The following is an 18,286-nucleotide window of genomic DNA, read 5'->3' as shown; positions in this document are numbered from 1 at the left end:
AGATAGACGGCTCCAGGTTGACTCGGCCTTCCGTGTTTTCAAGGTCAGTAAATTGAATACAGAGCTTGCTGGGGGGGGGGGGGAAGAGAGGAGAGAATGTGTACCCCTGCATCATTAAACTGTAAACTGCTCAAGAGAGTGCTTTAAGTACTATGGGGTGGCATATCAGCAGCACACTTTGCATTTCACATTGACCTTGTTTGAAACGGGGGAATATTTTCTTACTCAAGGAGAAAAGTCCAAGAGGGCAGGGCATGTTCAAAGAAATTTGTCTGTGCAGACTGGAAAAATGTGTTCTAGATACCTGGTGGAGCAGGTAGACATAAAAAAATGTAGCCAAAATAAAACTTATATGATTTGTACTACAGGGTATATCATGACTGTGGGGCCAAGTGTGTAGTGGCTAGCGTGAAAGACTATGGTTGAGAAGTTTTTTTCCTAGTCGTGCAAACTCCCTGGGGAATAACAAGAGAAAACCACTCCTTACATACCTTGAAAACCCGATCAGGGTGCACATAACACATCCTGACGCCAATCAATGCCAATGGACCTCCGTGGAAGGAATTTCAATGGTCACTACATGTAAATAGGCCAGTTCTGTTTTCATGCACTCCATGAACTCCCTACATTTATAACTCCACTTCCACAAGGATTTTGCAACTTTGCAGGGTGAAAATACCCCACCGTCAGGCTAGTGGGTTAAATATTATTGAAACGCTTTTCGAAAGCAATCCACAAGGTCCTCGAGTCAATTCTGCCGAACCTACGGCCCTCTCCCTCTTTCCATCGAAAGGGTCTTCTCTGGGGCGGCTAAGCAGAGCTCATGTTTAAAACAACAAAGTAAGCATTTTATTTCCATTAAAGCACATTTTAGTATCACAATGGAATGATGAGAAAATGTTTAAAAAAAAGGGGGGGGGGGAAACCCAGTCCGCCGGTCTCTTTCTCGATCCCCTCCAACAGCACGGAGACGTCAAGGCAATTTTAAAAAGACGGGAAATGTCTCCTGGATGGGAAGGGAAGGAAGGGAGGCAGGCAGGCAGGTGGAATGATGGGCAGATGGGGGAACACCCAAAGTCCTCTTTGGCGCTTCTGCCTCATGATTGATGCGCAAAACCAGTCACCGAAACCTGCAGATGCCACTGAATGCCACGGGATTAAGACAACAAGGAACCTCAACACATCCAGTGAAGGAGACGGGCCCGCGGGGGGGGGGGGGGGGTTGGTTAAGGCACCGTGCAGCTGACTCCGCTGCGGGGGCCAAGGTGGAAGGGAAGGCGGACGGGGCTCAGCACGCGACTCCGCATGCCCCCCCCACGAAAGAGGCGGCCCCTTGCAGGCCCGGTGAGACCCAGGAGCAGAGGCAGCGCCACCGCCGCCAGGGATACGGATCGGCCTCTTGGCAGCGATTCGGGTGGAGTCCAGGTCCAAAAACTATAGTTTCACCGTCCCCGGAGGCAGGCTGTCGTTGCAGAGTCTGTAGTAGCGCAGGTCATTGACCAGCCGGTGCACGTTCTGCGTAAACGAGGGCAGGTCCTGGAAAGGGAAGAACATCCGGTCGAAAGAAGTTACCAATACTTGCGGTGTCAAGGAGGGCACGAGCCGCCCTGCAGCCACTTGCTCCACACAAAGGGTGCATGCGCAGGGGGGGGGATAGTCATGGGTCTCCAGATGCGCTTGGACTACAACTCCCAGAAATCCTGGCCAGCACTGCGGGTGGTGAAGCGTTTGGAGAGCTGTAGTCCAAGAACATCTGAGCACCCCAGATTGGGAACCTCTGCTCTCCTGAAACAAAAGAGTCTTCTATGACCTCAACAAAACAACTTCTCTTTGGCACAAGGCTCGGTAGACAAGCAGCAGCCCATTTCACAAAAACGTGTATCCTATAAACTGATTCGGCTTGAAGTGTAAGACACGTTGCTGTTTCCGCTCAAAAGGTTTTTTTTTTAAACGCTAGCAACGAGATGACCTAAGCATGTCAATGCACCTTTTTGTTTGTTTGTTTCATTCTCTGTTCATGTCAGAAAACAACCCAAGGGTGGAAAGATGAGCCCCCCCTGGTTTCCTACTGCTGGCAGAGGGTGTCCACCTGCGCTCACACGGGGGGGGGGGGGTCCCGTTTTTCACGAAGGCCCGCCCCGTGACATTTTGATCATCTGGGGCCACTGTCTTCAGTGGCTTCCCATGAGTTTTTGTCTGTTTCTGAGCAAAAAAACTCACTTTACATTGGCCATGAAATTTCAGGTGGAAAAGGCAGAGGGTTTAAAGAAAGGGTACGTATTTATGGTAACGAAAGCGAGCAGATGACACGCAAAGGTCTCGAGGCAGAACTGTGAGAGGGTAAACTGTGACTGAGGCACTGGAGCTGATGTGAGAACATTCTGCACGCAGAGCACAGGCGCTGGGAGACGGGTCTTCCTGCCCCCCCTAGGAGTGCAGATCAGGGGTAAAGCACCAAAGACCCTGGGGGGGGGGGGTTAAACCCCTGGCATTTTCAATGGAAAAGAATCCGGGAGCAGGCAACCGGGAAAGGCCCTTCTTGAGACAACCGTAATCCTGAACCCACCAGTGCCAATGACCATTGAATGAAGAACTGGAGACGGTGAGGATGGGACTGTAAATTCAGCAAAGGGACTGGGCATAGAGCTAAGAGGTCAGAACATCAAGAAAGGTCTACGGAAGCGGGGAGGGGGGGAGATCGGCAGGGCAGACAGCTTACACAAAGTAAACCCAGGCCAAGCAATGGCCCCTCCTCACCCTGTCCATTTTGAAGTTCCTTCCAAGGACGCTCTTCTGGTTGGGATCTATCCCGTCGCAGCTGGCTAAGAACTCCGGGAGGAAGGCCGAGTAGAAGCTATCAAAATCCACGGAGGCCATGTTGTAGATGGCAATGCCGATCTCCTCTTGCAAGAGGTCGTGGGATTTATGAACCAGTACCTGGAGCAGCACATTCACAAACTGGAAAAGCATGGCTGTCCGGAAGATCTTCTGCAGGGAAAAAAGGAGGAGGAGGAGAAAGGCTCTTGTTATGCCATGGTCCTCACCTGAAAAGCGGCTGCCGTGGGGTCCGGTGGGCAGGGGGACACTCTGTGACCGGAGGAACTGAAGAAACACTCCTGAAATGTCCTCTTTTGGTCTCTTAGCCTCTTCCTAGACACTGGTTTCCAGTGGCATGTGGTAGCTCAGTTTGGGTGCACTTCTGTGCTACAAGAGCATCTGTTCAGCTGCATCCATGTTGAAATGGGAGTGTAAAAAGCCAAAGGCCACAGGTTTGACCAGGACTCTCTCCTGCTTCGCTTTGTGTAGGACGAGCTCCCAATGACACCCGTGTTTTCTTTCATACGGTTAAACAGCAAGGATGTCCGCTCACCTTATGATATAACTTCTGCTTGGTGTTCAGCGTCTCCAAGTAGAACAGGTTCTGCTTGAACAGGTGTATGTCAGGCTGCAGGAAGGACTGGCCAAACGCCTAGAAAACAGAAGGGCTCTCAGGAAGATGTGGTTGCACGTTGGGGCTGTTAGCCAACAAAAGACCGAATATTTCCCCAACAGGTAATTCCCCATTTCTGGCACCTCCATGATTATGGCGGTGGTTAAACTGCGATACTGCGGTCAAGACTCTGCTCACCACTCAAGTTCCATCCTGATGGGCTCAGATAGCCAGCTCAAGGTTGAATCACCCTTCCATCCTCCCAAGATCAGTAAATTGAGTACCCAGCTTGCTGTGTCCGTGTGTGGGACTGTGTAGCCCCCATAAATACGTTGCAGACAGCCCAGAAAGTGCTTTAAGTGCTGTGGGGCAGTATATAAGCGACCCCACTTGGCTTTGCCTTGCCTACATCGCCTCCTCTTACAACACTGCAAATGTGCAGTAAAAAAGAACCTTGAAGCCTGGAAGTGCAGCATTCAAGCCATCCGAAGCCTCAGAGAAGAATGGTGAGTCAATAATGACCAGATAGGCGGGGTATAAATAGAATGAATGAATGAATGAATGAATGAATGAATGAATGAATAAATAAATAAATAAATAAAGGGGCTTCCTCAAAGTTAGCCGCTTCAGCAACCAGCCTTGCAAATTAAGGCCCTCTTTACCTCCTCAACGACCAATCACAAAACAAAACACTCTAAATATTTAGTGAGACTCCTCTAGTGTGTCCCTTAAGACTGTTCTTTTGGAGCACCAATCTCAGTGACTGTCACTGGTTTTACCCTTCCCTTCCACTAGGGATAAAACATCGCCATTGTAGGTCAAACGGAGCACAGCCAAACAGCAGAACCTGGGCTTTACTGAAAAGAAAACATCTCCTTCAGCATTTCTAGCGGGAGTTAAATTTTAGAGCAAGGGAATGACTTTTTTTCGTAAGGAACCCAGCTGGAACAGAACGCTCTCTGAACAGCCATGATGTAAGCATCCTCGTGGTAGAGCTATTTTTTAAAATGCAAAAATCTCACTTCCTTGTGTTTAGAGGTGGAGATAAACAGCAGCAGAGAGGCAAGTAACCGGATCCCTCTCTTTAAGTTAAGAGGAAAACAGGACCTTTTGAATTCTCCTGGGATCTCCGGAGAGTGAAAGGAGGGCCAGGGAATGGAGGCTTGACCCTGACCTCGGCAGCAGTTAAGGAGACCACAGCCTGGCTGGATGCAGGCATCCCGTGCCAGGGAAAACATTCAGAGAACATCAAACAGAAACCTCTTTCCCAAAGATCACGACCCAGGTGGCAAGGCCAAGGACCAGACGCACTTGGCGTGGAACCGATTCGCCAATGAAAAAAAGCAGGCAGGCAGCTCAGCTATTTAGCAATACGTTGCTTACAAATTAACAGAGAAGTCATCTCTGGGTCTGGGGAGAAGGAAAGTGGGATAGTGGAAATCTGGCTCCTCAGCCACTGCCCAGTAGGGCAAGAAATGACAGAAAGCAAAACAAAACGCTTACAAAACTTCCCGAACAAGTGTTTGTGATTTTAACAGATTCACAACTAGAGATGGGAACGAATGGCAGCTTGGCATCATTTTGTTTCCCGGCTGATCCGCGGCATGGCGCCCCGCCTGCTCCAGCGGGTGCCCATTCAGCAGCCAGAAGGGGTCGGAGCGCCTAACTGTGGATCAGCCGTTCGGCCAGGGAACAAACCCCACCCCACCACGGTTCGTGGGCATCTCTATTCCCAACAGATGTAGGAAGAAATCTGGATGCAGAGAACATGTCAGTGGATTTGAGAGGTATCTTCTCTAACAACAGGCTGCTTGGGTATCTGGGAGTTCGATTCCCCCACTGTCCCTCCGGGGGGGGGGGGGGGGGAGAGCCAGCCTGGGTGGCCTTGGGCAAGCTGCACAGTTCCACAGCACCCCCTAGTGGAAGGGAAGGGTAAAACCACTTCTGAGTATTCTCTACGTGGAAAAAGTTGCCATAAATCAGAACTGATTTGACAGCACGTGGTCATTACTTAACTATGTATTAATGAAAGGTGTTGGTGGTTGAATTAAGCACTGGCCCCAATAAGTGCTTTGATATTTTCAGAGCTTTATTGGCACAAGTCATTGTCAGCCTACGGTTACCTTTCAGAAATCGGTACGGTCCATCAACCAACACATGGCTGCATTTTTAAGCACTTTCTATCTGAAGAAATCTTGGAAGTGTATCAAGTTTGCATCATGGATTTCAGCGTGCATGCACTGCAAATCTGGATCCCCAAAGCTGCCCCTAGAAGAGGTCAGCTGACCAGGAATGCCAATGAGGGGCCTAAGGATCAGGCGGCTGATTTGGAGCAAGGGCCGCTTTGTCCAGCTGCAGGCACTGGGGGGCCGGGGGGGGGGGAGGATTTCCCGAGAAGGGCCCGAGCCAGGCGCTCTTTACCTGCATGATGGCACTGAACTGGGCCCCATTCTCCATCTGCTCGTCCGCTGCCCCTCTCTGGACGCTGGCCAGGACGCTGGACTTGAAGAAATAGCGCCAGTTGTGATGAAGGACCCGGAAAAGCAGCTCAAAGAGCTCTGCCTTCACGTCAGGAGAGGAACGCTGGGGGGGGGGGGGAGGAAAAGGGGGAAAGGCAGGGTTGAAACACGGCCCTCGTCTCCGAAAGGATCTCTCTTGTCCAGGCCCGGCTATTAAGGCAGACGGACAGAAAAAAAGACATGCACCCTATACGGCAGAAGCAGCCGCTCAGGAAGGGCAAGTCCCCCCCCGTAATTTTTAAGCATAGCATGTCAAGGAAGCCGTGGGCTTCTCTGAGAAACGCTCCGACCCATTCGTGCTGCAATCCCGCTTTCAGATATTTTTGCAAGTTAACGTTACCAATGAGTTGCCAGGTAAAAACCCAAGTGCTTGCGGTTACTTTTAAAGCACCAAATGACTTGCATCCAGCACCTTACTGCCTCCTCTTGTGTAAACCTGCCCTAACCTAAGATCTCGGGGGGGGGGGAGGAGGCACTGCTGGTTCAGGGGAAGGGCCTCCTTAGTGCCCACATCATGAGTTTGGCATCGTCGCAAGAGATCTCTATGGCAGAGCCATGTTTGGAGTTTTGCTTTACAGCACAGACCTAGCGGTTCAGACATGCATTTGCTTCTTGCGTTTTACATAATGCTGTATTTATAACGACCCATCCAGTTTTACTACACTTTGCATTCGTTACTTTATATATTTCTGTTAGCTATCCTAAATAATGTATTGGGAAAAGAAGGACTGAATACACATTTTATGTACAGCAGGACCCTTGTAATTGCAGGGGATTGATTTCAATCCTCCCCCACCCCCCGCAAGATACTGAAAAACATAGATTATAGCAAGCACTCTGCATGGCATGGTCTCTGGCACCCTCTAATGGCCAATTCTGGTAATGACACCATAGAAATATATTTCTCAGTCTAGCCAATGCTATACATGGCATGGTCTCTGGCTCCCTCTGGTGGCCAGTTCTGGTAACTTCATCTTTAGAAATATATATATCCAGGATTTTTCTTTTAATACTTTTCAGACCATGGATAAATGAATCAGCAGATTCACTGGTCCTGCAGATAATGGGGCCCTACTGAATGCATGCATGTGGGTCAGTGGCTGTGAGACACCCTCCCGGAGACATCTTCCTTCTCTTCTCCTGCAGTCTTGGATCCTTTACTCGCCCCCCCCCCCCCCCCCCGCAAGAGACCTACCTCAGCAACAATAGGGTAGACTTGCCCCATGCAGAGTGAGATGATGTTGGGCAGGAAAGGTTTAAAGACTTGACCGGGCTCTTGCACCACCACCTGAAGGATCTTCAAAAATTTCTCAACCACTCGGCAGCCGGTGCTCCCATCATGGAGGATGCTCTCGGCCAGCTGTTCTCTGGGACACGACATAAACACACACGAGGCCAGTGACCTTTTAGGGAGACTGAAGCCGGGCTTGTCAGGCTGGACCGTCCAGACCCCTGAAGATCTTGCAAGCGGGCAGGCAGAGGCCACACCAGGCTGGGTGTCGTTCCAGTTTTGGAAGGGGAGCTGCCAGCCACATTGCAGGCGGAAGACCCCGCAGGAACTCAAAAGACGAGGAGAGCGGGCTTACCTGGTGAACATGTTGAGGAATGTCTGGATGACCTGCTCAGTGAAAGGGACCCCCATCTGCACCCTCAGCCCTTGAAAGAGGGTGAGGAAAAAGCTCAGCATTTCATCGGTCACGTCTGAGAAGAGGAAGACGAAAAGGACAGAGAAGAAAGCATTAGCCACAGGGATCTTGAGAACCTGTCCTCTTTGGGGCAGGAATCACCACGGGCTTTTCGAGGCTGGGATGTGCCGCCTGGATCCCTCACGGAGCAGAAGGCTTGGCCCATTCTAGCTGCTCTCTCTTTTCCCACCGTGTGCCAGAAGGAGATCGCAAAGGGGCTGATGACAGGACCCCCGAGCGCCACCAAGGTGGAGAAGACGCTAAGCTCCACGGCTCCGGCCAAGACACCCGATTCATCCTTGAAAAGGTTTAGGTTGGGCTCTAGTGGCCGACTGTGGCTATGCAAAGCAAGTCCAGGCGCACTCCGCTCTGAACGACGCTATCTGGCAGCTTGCACGGAGAGAAGAACAAATGGAAGTAAAGGCTCATCACTCAAAATGGGTTGGGAGGCCAGAAGGCTCAGGGTGTGTGTGTCACAATCCGAGCAAATTATTCAGAAGCAAATCCGACTGAATTCTGTTCATGCCAGATGAGCAGAGGCTTAATTTAGAGTGGAATCTTTTAACCGGGATCCAGCATGCTTGATTTCCGCATGTTCTGGAGAGGCTGCCTGGTGTTCGGCTCCTCGGGGCATGCCTGAGGATCAGCAAAGTGGAATCAAAGCAAAATTGTTTTGCTTTGGCACCGTTATCAGTCCAAATGGAAATACAACCATCCGCTTCTGAAGAAAACCACCTGTTCGTCAGCGAAGCTAAAGCTATCCAGGAGATAAATTAACAGGCATAGCATCGATTCCCCCCGAAATTTACATTTCAGTTCAAGGTTAAATATCCTTTTCGCTTTTTCTCTACTGCAGACAAAATACTGTGCTATCAGAGGGTGAAGGAAGTGGGGAGGACTCAGAGCGGCCTGAATCCACACTGCAGGGAAAGGTAGTAGGTAGTAAGAACCTCCTTGATTAAGCCAACAAGGCATGAGTGCCTCATAGGCTACGGATCTGAGGAATAGGCAGGCACACCTAAGCCTTCGAGAATACACAGCTAAGGAAATTTACCTCTTCCATCCCCTGCCCTATGAATTCTCAACCGGATCTTCCCATTTTTCGTTGGTGTGAAAAAAAGGCTGAATTAACTGGGGCAGCTGAAGAGTATATGCTGATGATATATGCCCAACATACCTGATGCACCAGTATGGGAGAAATTAGGGTGTCAGCATCCATGTAGCTATCCTTAATTTCAGGGGGTGTTTTGCAAAAAGATGTAAATGTAAGGGAGAGTTTGGAGGACTGTAGATGATAACGAGGGTGCTGGGATTGAATAAGACTATCAATGTACAGTTACCGGACTGCCTATGGCAGGGAAGGCTGGCCTGTGCTTATACCTGACTGATGAATGAAAGCTGGGAAGAGGGCTAGCGAGACCTGCACGGACTCCTGCAGCGACTGGTAGCAGATCTGGCGCGACTTGGTGGCTTCCCCAGAGATGCTCTCCACAATGTCTTCCAACACGCTCAGTGTCTGATGGATAAGCACCTTCGCTGCAAAACCAGGAGTGAACATTCAGACAAGCAAACCGCCTCTAGGGCACCAGAAGTGAAATTCAGAAGTGAAAGAAACAGAGGTGGACGACGAAGCTCCCAAAGTGTTTGCCACGAGAGACTGGCTAATGCCCCACATAGAAGATAAAGAAAGGTTCTCGTGACTCTAAAACAACCAGTTAGACGTCAAATTTGCCCAGTGATTTACAGCAGGACCCCTGTATCCACAGGATCAGCATCTATGATTTCACTTATCCATGATCTGAAAATATTAAAAATATTAAAAGGAAAAAAAAACTGGAAATACATATTTTCACGAGGTATTTACAAGAGCTGGCCTTCATCAGCCGGATGAAGTCTTCAATAAGCAGCGAATTGGCTACCTGGAAATTTATACTGTTTGAACATCTGGGTTTTTTTTTTTTTTTTGGTCTTGGAAAAGTTAATTATTTAGTCTACCTTTACCAGTTCTGTGGTTACAACCTCGTGAGCAGCCGCTTGGCAGTCGCTAGAGAGACTGAAGGCCTCTCTGTTGGGGAGACTTACTATCGTCCTGCTGTATCTTCCTCTGGGGCAAGATGGCATTGGATTTCAGGCTGCGGTAATCCCTGGTGAGGGCGGCGATTAGGCTGGCGTGGTTAGTCGAGCGCATGGCCCACTGTTGTTCACTCTCGGGCAAATTTGGCCACGGCAGCAGCAGGATATTGGAGAGGGCTCTGCACACGAGTATCTGAGCCTGCAGAGAACAAGACAGACCAAGCAAACTAAACACTCCAGTGCAAAATTAAGAAAAAAAAAGGACCAAGGAAGCTCAACCACCACAACAAGACAGCTTTGTAAGCTGGTAGAACAACGCCATCATCATACAGTTTGGGTGGATTTGCCTTCCCACCTGGGGAACGTGTGCCCTGCAGATTCCGTTCAACTACCATTATCCCTGCTCATCAAGCAGGTGGACTGGGACCCATGGGAGTTGGAGTCCGTCACCCCCTAAAAGGGCTCGATTTTCCCGACGCTGATAGAAGACGTACCAACCAGCAGGGCCAAAGTGCTTTGGACAGAAGTGTTAGCGTTGCTGCACTTAGTGGAAGGTTGCATCAAATCTAACCAGCAACTACGACCCACGTGGAGGAATACAGGCTGCCCCACGAAGGTAAAAGGAGAAAGGTGGGCAGTTTCCCTAGCAGGAAAGGCCTTCTCCCAAACAATTTAATCTAGTGAATATGACCTTCGTGTCTCTGAGCCGAGGTGGGAGAAACAGCGGGGGCGACGGGGGTGGGAAGTGCAGGCATTAAGGGTCAGGCAGAGGAAGAACTCCGCTTCCTCTCTGCCCAAGAAATCCACCCCAACCTCTTCCTTTGACCTCCACTCGCTAGCCACCTACGTTCTGGCACATACATCATTTTGCTACTGCTGAATTTGGTCAGATCCAGATCCTTAGGGCCTACAGGCTGTTTCAGATCAGGTCGACGAGACACAATACCCTTCTATATTCAGCTGGTTTAATTTAAAAGAACAACCAAAAACCCAAGATATTTTAAGTCAAGCATGGGGCTGCCATTCTGAATTGGGTTAGCAATAGAGATTATGAAACCAAGAAGGTTCAGTGAGCGGAAGGAGCGACTCCGTTTTAATCCATTTAGACCAATAATCTCGTACATGTGCCTTCAGTTTTCAAAAATATTAAAATGTTGGCAAAGTCACAAGCGGCACACACAGAAGCCGTGTTCCTTCGAGTGGAGCAATTTATCCCCCAGAATCACGGGATTTTATAGACGGGATGGATTTTACTCTGCGCTAAAGTCACTATTCTACTGGAAGAATAAATAAGAAGAGATTCTGAGGATTATTCTGTTCCTTATTGGCAGGGCGGCCATCAGCTCTGCAGGTATTTGTTCAAATGCATTAGAGCTCAACTGAGAAGAATATCTGGGTCTCTGAATTCATGGAGAAGCTGGCCCAAGGCCACACAGGCTGGTTTTACTCTCAGGAGACACAGTCAACTCTCAACCTATATCTAACTCACTGAGCTATCCAGCCAGCCTATACAATACTAGGAAACTACTACACAACTATACTGTAGGGAGAACGTCTGGCACCTTGGAAAGTTGACAGGACAAGATGCGGATTTTGGAATGGATCTCAAGTATAATCAAATCCGACCCACCACTCAGGCAGGAAATCCACATATGAACAGATGGCACTTTAACCTCTCCTTCTAACAAGTCCCGACACTTTCTAAGGTATTTACTGTCTTTCTATTCTCAAAACTATGGTCAACTAAGGGTACTGCTGCTCTTTCCTATCTGAACCAAGAGAAGGATAGGCTGCCGGCAGAAGTCATATTTTACCTTATCAGGAAGGCGTTGAGCAGAGGTGTCAGTGATGCGGTTGAACATCTTCTGCACGGCTGCGATGCTAATCAGAAAGACAGGCCGTACTGTGGTGGCTAAGGAGACAAGCAGGTGGCAAGCTGACAACAGGAGCTTCTCTTGTACCTGGGAGAAGTCGATAAAGACACCATCACCAAACAAGGAGGCATCAGTCCTTTGAGAAGGTACTCTACAAGGAACAGTTTGTTTATCTATTTTTGGCCAAAAACTAAAGATACAGTAGCACCATCTGCCGAGGATTGGTTCCAAGCACTCCCGTGGATACTAGCAAAAGCAGTCTCTCTAGCATGGTAAAAAGAACGAACAAACAAAACAAAAACAAAAAAGAGAAAAATATATTTTCACATGCATTACCAGAACAGGCCACTAGAGGGTGCGGGAGACCATACACTAACAAAAAAATACATAGCAGGTCTCTGGCTCCTCTTAGTGGCCAGTTTTGGTAATACATGTGAAAATATTTTTCCTGGATTTAAAAAAAAATTTAAAAAATATCTTCAGACCATGGATAAGTGAACCAGTGGATACTGATCCCTTGGATAAGGTGATCCTGCTGCATATAAAAATAAATAAGACAAAGTTGTTGTGGCACTTTAAAGATTATCTGCTATATTTTAATGTGAGCTTTTGTGGAAAAGTCCACTTCCTCAGACTTGTTTCTCTATTTTGTGACTGCCTTTAGTGCCCCATGGATTGGCGTCTGAAGAATATTATGCAACCTCGTTACTAATCAGTTGATAAGTCCTTTCTCCCTTCAGTTACGGGGAGGAGCAATTCTTGCTCATAACCTCTTCAATTCATGACAAGCGGAAGCCCCTGTGAACCAGAAGTCCTTAAACTCCAAGAAAACTGCACGCCAGCCACATATCCAAAGAGGAGAGGATGGTCCAAGAAGCTGGGTAGAGGATAAAGTCCATGGAGGTTCTTGGACTACAACTCCCAGAAATCCTAGCCAGCACAGCTAGTGGCAAAGGCTTCTGGGAGTTTGGTTCTGGGAACATTTAAGTACCCAAGGTTTGGAACCATGGTCCTACAAGAAACTGAGACTCTGGTTTCAGTTTTGATGGGTGGCCACTTGTCCTCTTTCTAAAGACAGTACTGTGACATTTGTTTGAAGATCGAGTAACAAATGACAGAACTTCATTTTCACTCAATCCAGGATGAATTTCCTTGAAGTTTTCCGCTACACGTGCCGAGCCGCAGAGCCGATGTGACCATCTGCTGGAGACAATACCAACCGGCTGCAAATGGATCAAAGCATGTCTGCCAAACAAGAAGTCATTTCAGGTCGTCGTTTTTGGTGCTGGGGGCAGATGCCTCTCAGACGTGACAATACCTTGGAGCTGATGAGTGGCGTAATCGCTTCCAGAGCGGTAGAGACCAGCGAGATGAATTGCTCTGGATTGTGTCGATGCACTTCGCCGTAGAACTGGGCGAGCCAGTGACAGTAGGCCTGCAGAGCTGCCAGGGACTGTGCATGCCTGGGGAAAGAAAGGTGAGACATAAGCAATGGGGTGTGCGTGTGTGTGTGTGCATACATGTGTGCAAGAGCCAGGCCATGGGAGGTGGAGAATAAGACTGATCATCCTTTCCCGAGATTAATATCTAAATCCTCGCCATTTAGTAACCAGAAAGGAAGAAGCCACGTCAAGAACAAGGACATAAGACTTGGACATGGGAATGATGACAGATCATCAGAGTCTGTGCTTCTTAACATTTGGCCTTTCAGACCTTTCAGAGTTCAGCTCCCAGAATCCCTGATCGCTGGCCATGCTGGCACGGTCTCCAGGGAGCCGAAGTCCAAAACATCTGGAGAAGCAAAGGTTGTGGACCACGGCTCTAGACTACTTTTCCTGCAACCTCCGGCTCCTGGACGGGAAAGTCAAGACACTCTTGCGCCTATAGCACAGGACTTCAGTGGATCTGTGAGGCCCACTTTCTGTCCACCCGGCGCTGCACATACAGCCAAAAACTGTCCCACATGCAGAGCACCTGGTAATAGCTAAACGTTCATTTCCCGTTTTGAAAATGTAGTATTTTTGAGGATTAAATGGAATTGGGGGGGGGGGAGGTAGAAATCTTCAAATCTCCCATCACAACAGTTTGGTAAAAGCACTCTAGCCAGCTCCTCCAATGCAGCGGAAGAAGCATTTCTCGTATTGATGGAGGAATCAGGTTCTACGTGAGCTCTTCTGTGATGTGTTGATCACCCAGCTTGGAAATGTTACTGCTTGTATTCCGGCTCCCAGAATTGTAGTTGGAAAAAAAGTAACATTTCCAAGCGGTAGTTCGTGGTGTCATACTCACACGTCGATAAGGTCAGGTTTCAGCACGGACGGCACCGCCGTCTCAATGTTGTAGAGCTTGATCTGGGATCCGTACAAAGTCACCTTGACCAGCCTATGGGGGAAGAGTCAGTCAGAGAAGAGAGGATAAGGATCATTCCGGAAGAGGATGAATTCTGAAGACACAGGGACCACTGCTAAAGCGAACAGCTTTAACATAAACCCGACTGCACAACGGAGACTCTCGTGCACAGATTTCTACTGATTTATAACTAAGCCAAGCCAACTCAAGATGTTTCGCTGCCTAAGGCAGAGCCCAGCCCCTCTGCCTCCGGTTAGGAAAGCACTCCTCAGATACCAGTTCCTGCTTTCATCTCATGCCACTGCGCAGGCTGGACTAAGCATCCTTACATATTTTTGCTGCTGTTAATCCTGCTGGTTTTTAATGTTTTCAGACTTACAGTTATGAACTGGTGCTTTTTTAAAAGGAACGTTAATGTTTTAAGCCGAGGTCTAAATCGGCTTCCTGGATCTAGCCACGGCCTCTGCCTGTACGCCTGCTGCCCAGCTCATATAGGCGGGCACATGGGGCAGAGGCCGTGGGCTCAGCTCCCAGAAGGGAAGCCAGGGCCTGCTGCCTTGGAGGATGGGAACGACAACCGTGGCAGAGGAGGTGGCGATGGCAGCAGTGGCAGGAGGAGAGGCCACGGGGCCTAGTGGGGAGGGAGTAGGAGAGCATCCTGTTTCACCCAAGCAAAATGAAGCACCGAGGGGCAAAACGGGATCCCTGGACCGAGTCGTGAACCGAACCAAAAACCAGCCCGGTCCGTTGGTTTTTCCTGGTTCGCTATTTGGTTCGTGCCCATCTCTACTCGATACCACGCAGAAAGGCAGCGGCAAGGGTTAGGGCAGGGACAGCCGCTGCTAGCCGCAGAAGAGCCTCCTGGTCCCACAACAGACTTGCGCGGCAGGAGCGTTAGGCTGCTCACCTCTCCACGACAGTCAGAGCATCGCTGAATCGAGCTGCAAACATGTCCCCGGTGAAGTATTCGGCTAACCGTCCGACCGCCTGGAGCAAGGAGCTCAGGTCTCGTAAAGAGCAATGCAAGCGCCGGCAGTCGTTCTCTGCCGTGATGTTCAGCCGGTGACCTGAAAGGACAGTAGGGACAGCCCCAAATGACAAAACATAAAGGGAAAGACTGGAATGCAAAAGGGCTTCTGTAATAGCACTGTTTTAACACTGCTATAGTTAAAATAACGTGAACGGCTGGGTTTTCATTTCTCCGCTGCAAGCCCACTGAAAAGAGTTTAACACAAAACTTGTACGTAGCCGTCCTCTTGGAACACACAAAGCACTCAGATGGGAAATCTAATTAGGGCGCGAGCTGATCAGGAAATGAAACGTTTACTGTAATTATATTACATGCATTTGCTCTGCGCCGGCTGCCTTGTAGGTCACCGTTCCAGCGTGGATCGCCGGCAGACGGTTAAACGGGTCCAATTTAAGAAAGGGGCGCTGTGTTCAATGAGACGTGGCTGTTCTCATTTCAACTCATTTGCAGCTCCTCGCCCATCATCCCAAGGCTCAAACCAGGTCCAGAATCAAGAGGAGACTCTCTTTACGGCAAGGTATAAGAATAATTCAAACCCGTAGGGCTAAACGGGCTGAATCATACTGGTACCCACAACCTTGGCTATCAGAAACAAGTCAAGATGCTGCTAGAATGATCTGTGCATGCTTCCACCCCAGCCATCATTCATGGGCGCTTGTCCTTGGCTGCCCTGACCGGGCAGTCATTGTTACAAATCCTTGTTTCCAAGAGACAACGAGGTACAATTCAGCTGCACCTCACAGCAGCTTAGACTGTTGATTCTCCACCTCTGGACTTCAACGTCCAGAATCCCCGACCGCTGGCCAGGCTGGCTGCGGCTTTTGGGAGTTAATGTCCAAAATATCCGGAGGACCAAATGCCGAGAACCACTAGCCTAAGTAGCCTGTTCGGCTTCATACAGGGCAACCAGCTATGCTAATAGCTTGATGTGCAAGTAGGGTCCATTTGGAAGGAGAGGTGTGGTGGATAAAACCCAGATGGAAATTACATCTTACTTTAAAGACCCCCTAAGAAAGCATATTTGAAGAGAGAGCTTGTAGCTGTTGTAGTGAGAGCATTATGCTCCCTACACCATCATTTCTTTCAGAGTCACATGCCCAACAGCAGGCCTGTGATTCATTCTAGCTCAAAAACGGGAGCCGAAACTAACTGAAGGACACATGGGATCAAGATGGCATTCTAACAATGCTGCGAACAGCACAGGCGGCTAAGATTTCAGTCGCACCTTACCTGTCCCTGAGGTGACTACAAACTGTTGGAGTCCCAGATATACATCCAGATTTTCTTGGAGAACTGGAAACTGTGGAGGGGGGGGGGAACAGAAGAGAACACCAATGACAAAGGCTTCTTCCACAGTGCAAACGTAAGGGCCTGTTCGGACGTTGCCCAAGCTTGGTTTCTTTAACTTCTGTTGCTTCCTGGCTTCCTAGACTTTGGATGCAGAACTAATGAGGCAACCCCATTGGCTAAAAAACAAATAAAGCAACCAACCCCCCCCTTCCCGCAAACAAACAATTCTATTTTATTATTTTTGTATGTTGTTAGCCGCCCAGAGAGTAGACTTCAGTCTAGATGGGTGGGATATAAAACAAACAAACAAACAAACAAACAAACAAACAAACAAACAAACAAATAAATAACAACAATACCAGGAGATGCTATGAGATCGGGATAGGCTTATTCACATTTTTCCCCATTGACCACATGATGCAAAATGAACTGGGAATCAGGAATCAGCGCAGAGTCCGCCTGTCCCTAAATCTGTAATTTTCCCCTCCGGTGCTGGGGCTTCTACTTTTTTTAAAAAACGGATCTATTCACATTAGCTCAAGCAGTGGGATCATTTGAACCGATGATGTCATATGGTGGCCAAGAGTGTGGGTGGGTCGGGTCCGCAATGACTTTTCAACCTCCAATGACTTTTTCTTTCTTTCTTTTAAAAAGTTTGGGGCCAGTGCTATTGCACTAGGGCACCTTTAAATCAGCAAACCCCCCTCCCCGCAAGATATAGGAAACGAGAGGAGGAAACGAGACAGGGAAATCATTAAGTAACCCTTGTGTGCAGTTATTAGTTAGTTGCCTTGCAACTATGCCTCCTGCAGGGCTACAAGATAGGCTGCAAACTAACAAGCTGCAAACAAGGCTATCCATCAATTTCCTCCTCTCTCCTTGTATGGACAGTAAATGGGAACAGACCAAGGGAAACCTGAATATTCTGGTGTGACTTCACAGTAAGTGAAATTTACATTTCTCTCACTGTGTAACTGCACCCTGAGTATGAGGGGTTAACAATGGTTCAATACTACAAATTAATGACAAAGACTAATTACAACAGCATACTATATAAAAGCAAGGTTTCCATGGGAACATGCCTCTCTGAATAATTGTGCTCAATCACTCATGGCTTAGAATGCTCTTATACAGAACACCAGTACTTGGGCATGGGTTTTGATGGCTGGCAATAATAGCTGCCACTGCTTTCTGCGTGCCTTTCAAGTGCTTCACAGAAGCCACTGAGATGATTTAAAGAGAAGTGATACCTTTTAAAGACAGGCTAGTGTTTCATGTACGCAACATAGAGAAGACACCACGCCTTTTCACCAAAAAGCTTCAGTCTGCCTTACACGCAATATTAAAATACAGCAAAACAATAAACAAAAGAGACCAACAACTTAAGAATATAAGAAGTAAACAAAAGAGCAGTGGCATCTCAGAGACTAACAAATTTATTTCAATGTGACCTTCCATGGATTACCTTTCACTCCCGGAGACATAACACGCATGTGTCTGAGGAAGTGGACTGCTCGCCATGAAAATGAATCAGACTATATAATAATATATTAATAACCTCTGAACTGCAATGCTGGAAGGGACCCTATAGATCATCAAGTCCACCATCCCCTCTTGAGGAGGCACAATGGGGAATTGAACACTCAGCCTTTGGCTCCCCAGCCAGAGACCTCAGCCCCTGAGCAATCCAGCAGTTCTCATATCAACACTATTAGCACTGGCTATGGGGAAAAACAATGAGAAGCTCTGTTGGTGGGTCCTAGCAGAACTCGCTGGGTGAGGCAGCACTCCTGCAGTCAATTCTAGACCTCTGGCTGGGTCTACCCATTCTTTCTCCAGGGACCCAGAGTTAACCTAGACTGGGAGAAAATTAAAGCATAGCCAGATTCAGCCACAATGCCAAGCTGAAAAAAAAAACCTGAGTGTGCACGTGTGTATTGAGAGGGCAAGAAGAGGAGAAAGGTTAGAAGAGAGGTCTACAAAGGATAAAATGCAAAGAGAATTCCAAAGAGGGCACTGTCCTGTTTGAACATAAA

The 18,286-nt window shown here is 48.4% G+C and overlaps 1 protein-coding gene across 2 annotated transcripts in view; it reads right to left on the bottom strand.

The window, feature by feature from the left end:
- Positions 1-1,294: 1,294 nt before the first annotated feature.
- Positions 1,295-18,286, bottom strand: part of XPO6 (exportin 6) — a 51,307-nt gene continuing 34,315 nt past the window's right edge. For both annotated transcript variants that reach the window (XM_072982871.2, XM_072982872.2), the window contains exons 12-24: positions 16,191-16,260; positions 14,838-14,997; positions 13,871-13,963; positions 12,900-13,044; positions 11,522-11,668; positions 9,717-9,906; positions 9,015-9,170; positions 7,536-7,650; positions 7,145-7,316; positions 5,852-6,013; positions 3,371-3,469; positions 2,758-2,988; positions 1,295-1,536 (exon numbers count right to left, since the gene is read on the bottom strand). In XM_072982871.2, the coding sequence (XP_072838972.2) occupies positions 1,435-1,536; positions 2,758-2,988; positions 3,371-3,469; positions 5,852-6,013; positions 7,145-7,316; positions 7,536-7,650; positions 9,015-9,170; positions 9,717-9,906; positions 11,522-11,668; positions 12,900-13,044; positions 13,871-13,963; positions 14,838-14,997; positions 16,191-16,260 (1,842 nt within the window). In that variant the 3' untranslated portion in view covers positions 1,295-1,434. The remainder of the gene's footprint in view (positions 1,537-2,757; positions 2,989-3,370; positions 3,470-5,851; positions 6,014-7,144; positions 7,317-7,535; positions 7,651-9,014; positions 9,171-9,716; positions 9,907-11,521; positions 11,669-12,899; positions 13,045-13,870; positions 13,964-14,837; positions 14,998-16,190; positions 16,261-18,286) is intronic.

The sequence above is a fragment of the Pogona vitticeps genome, chromosome 13, assembly GCF_051106095.1.
Source record: "Pogona vitticeps strain Pit_001003342236 chromosome 13, PviZW2.1, whole genome shotgun sequence".
Taxonomy (NCBI): domain Eukaryota; kingdom Metazoa; phylum Chordata; class Lepidosauria; order Squamata; family Agamidae; genus Pogona; species Pogona vitticeps.
This window is presented reverse-complemented; position numbering and strand designations above follow the sequence as displayed.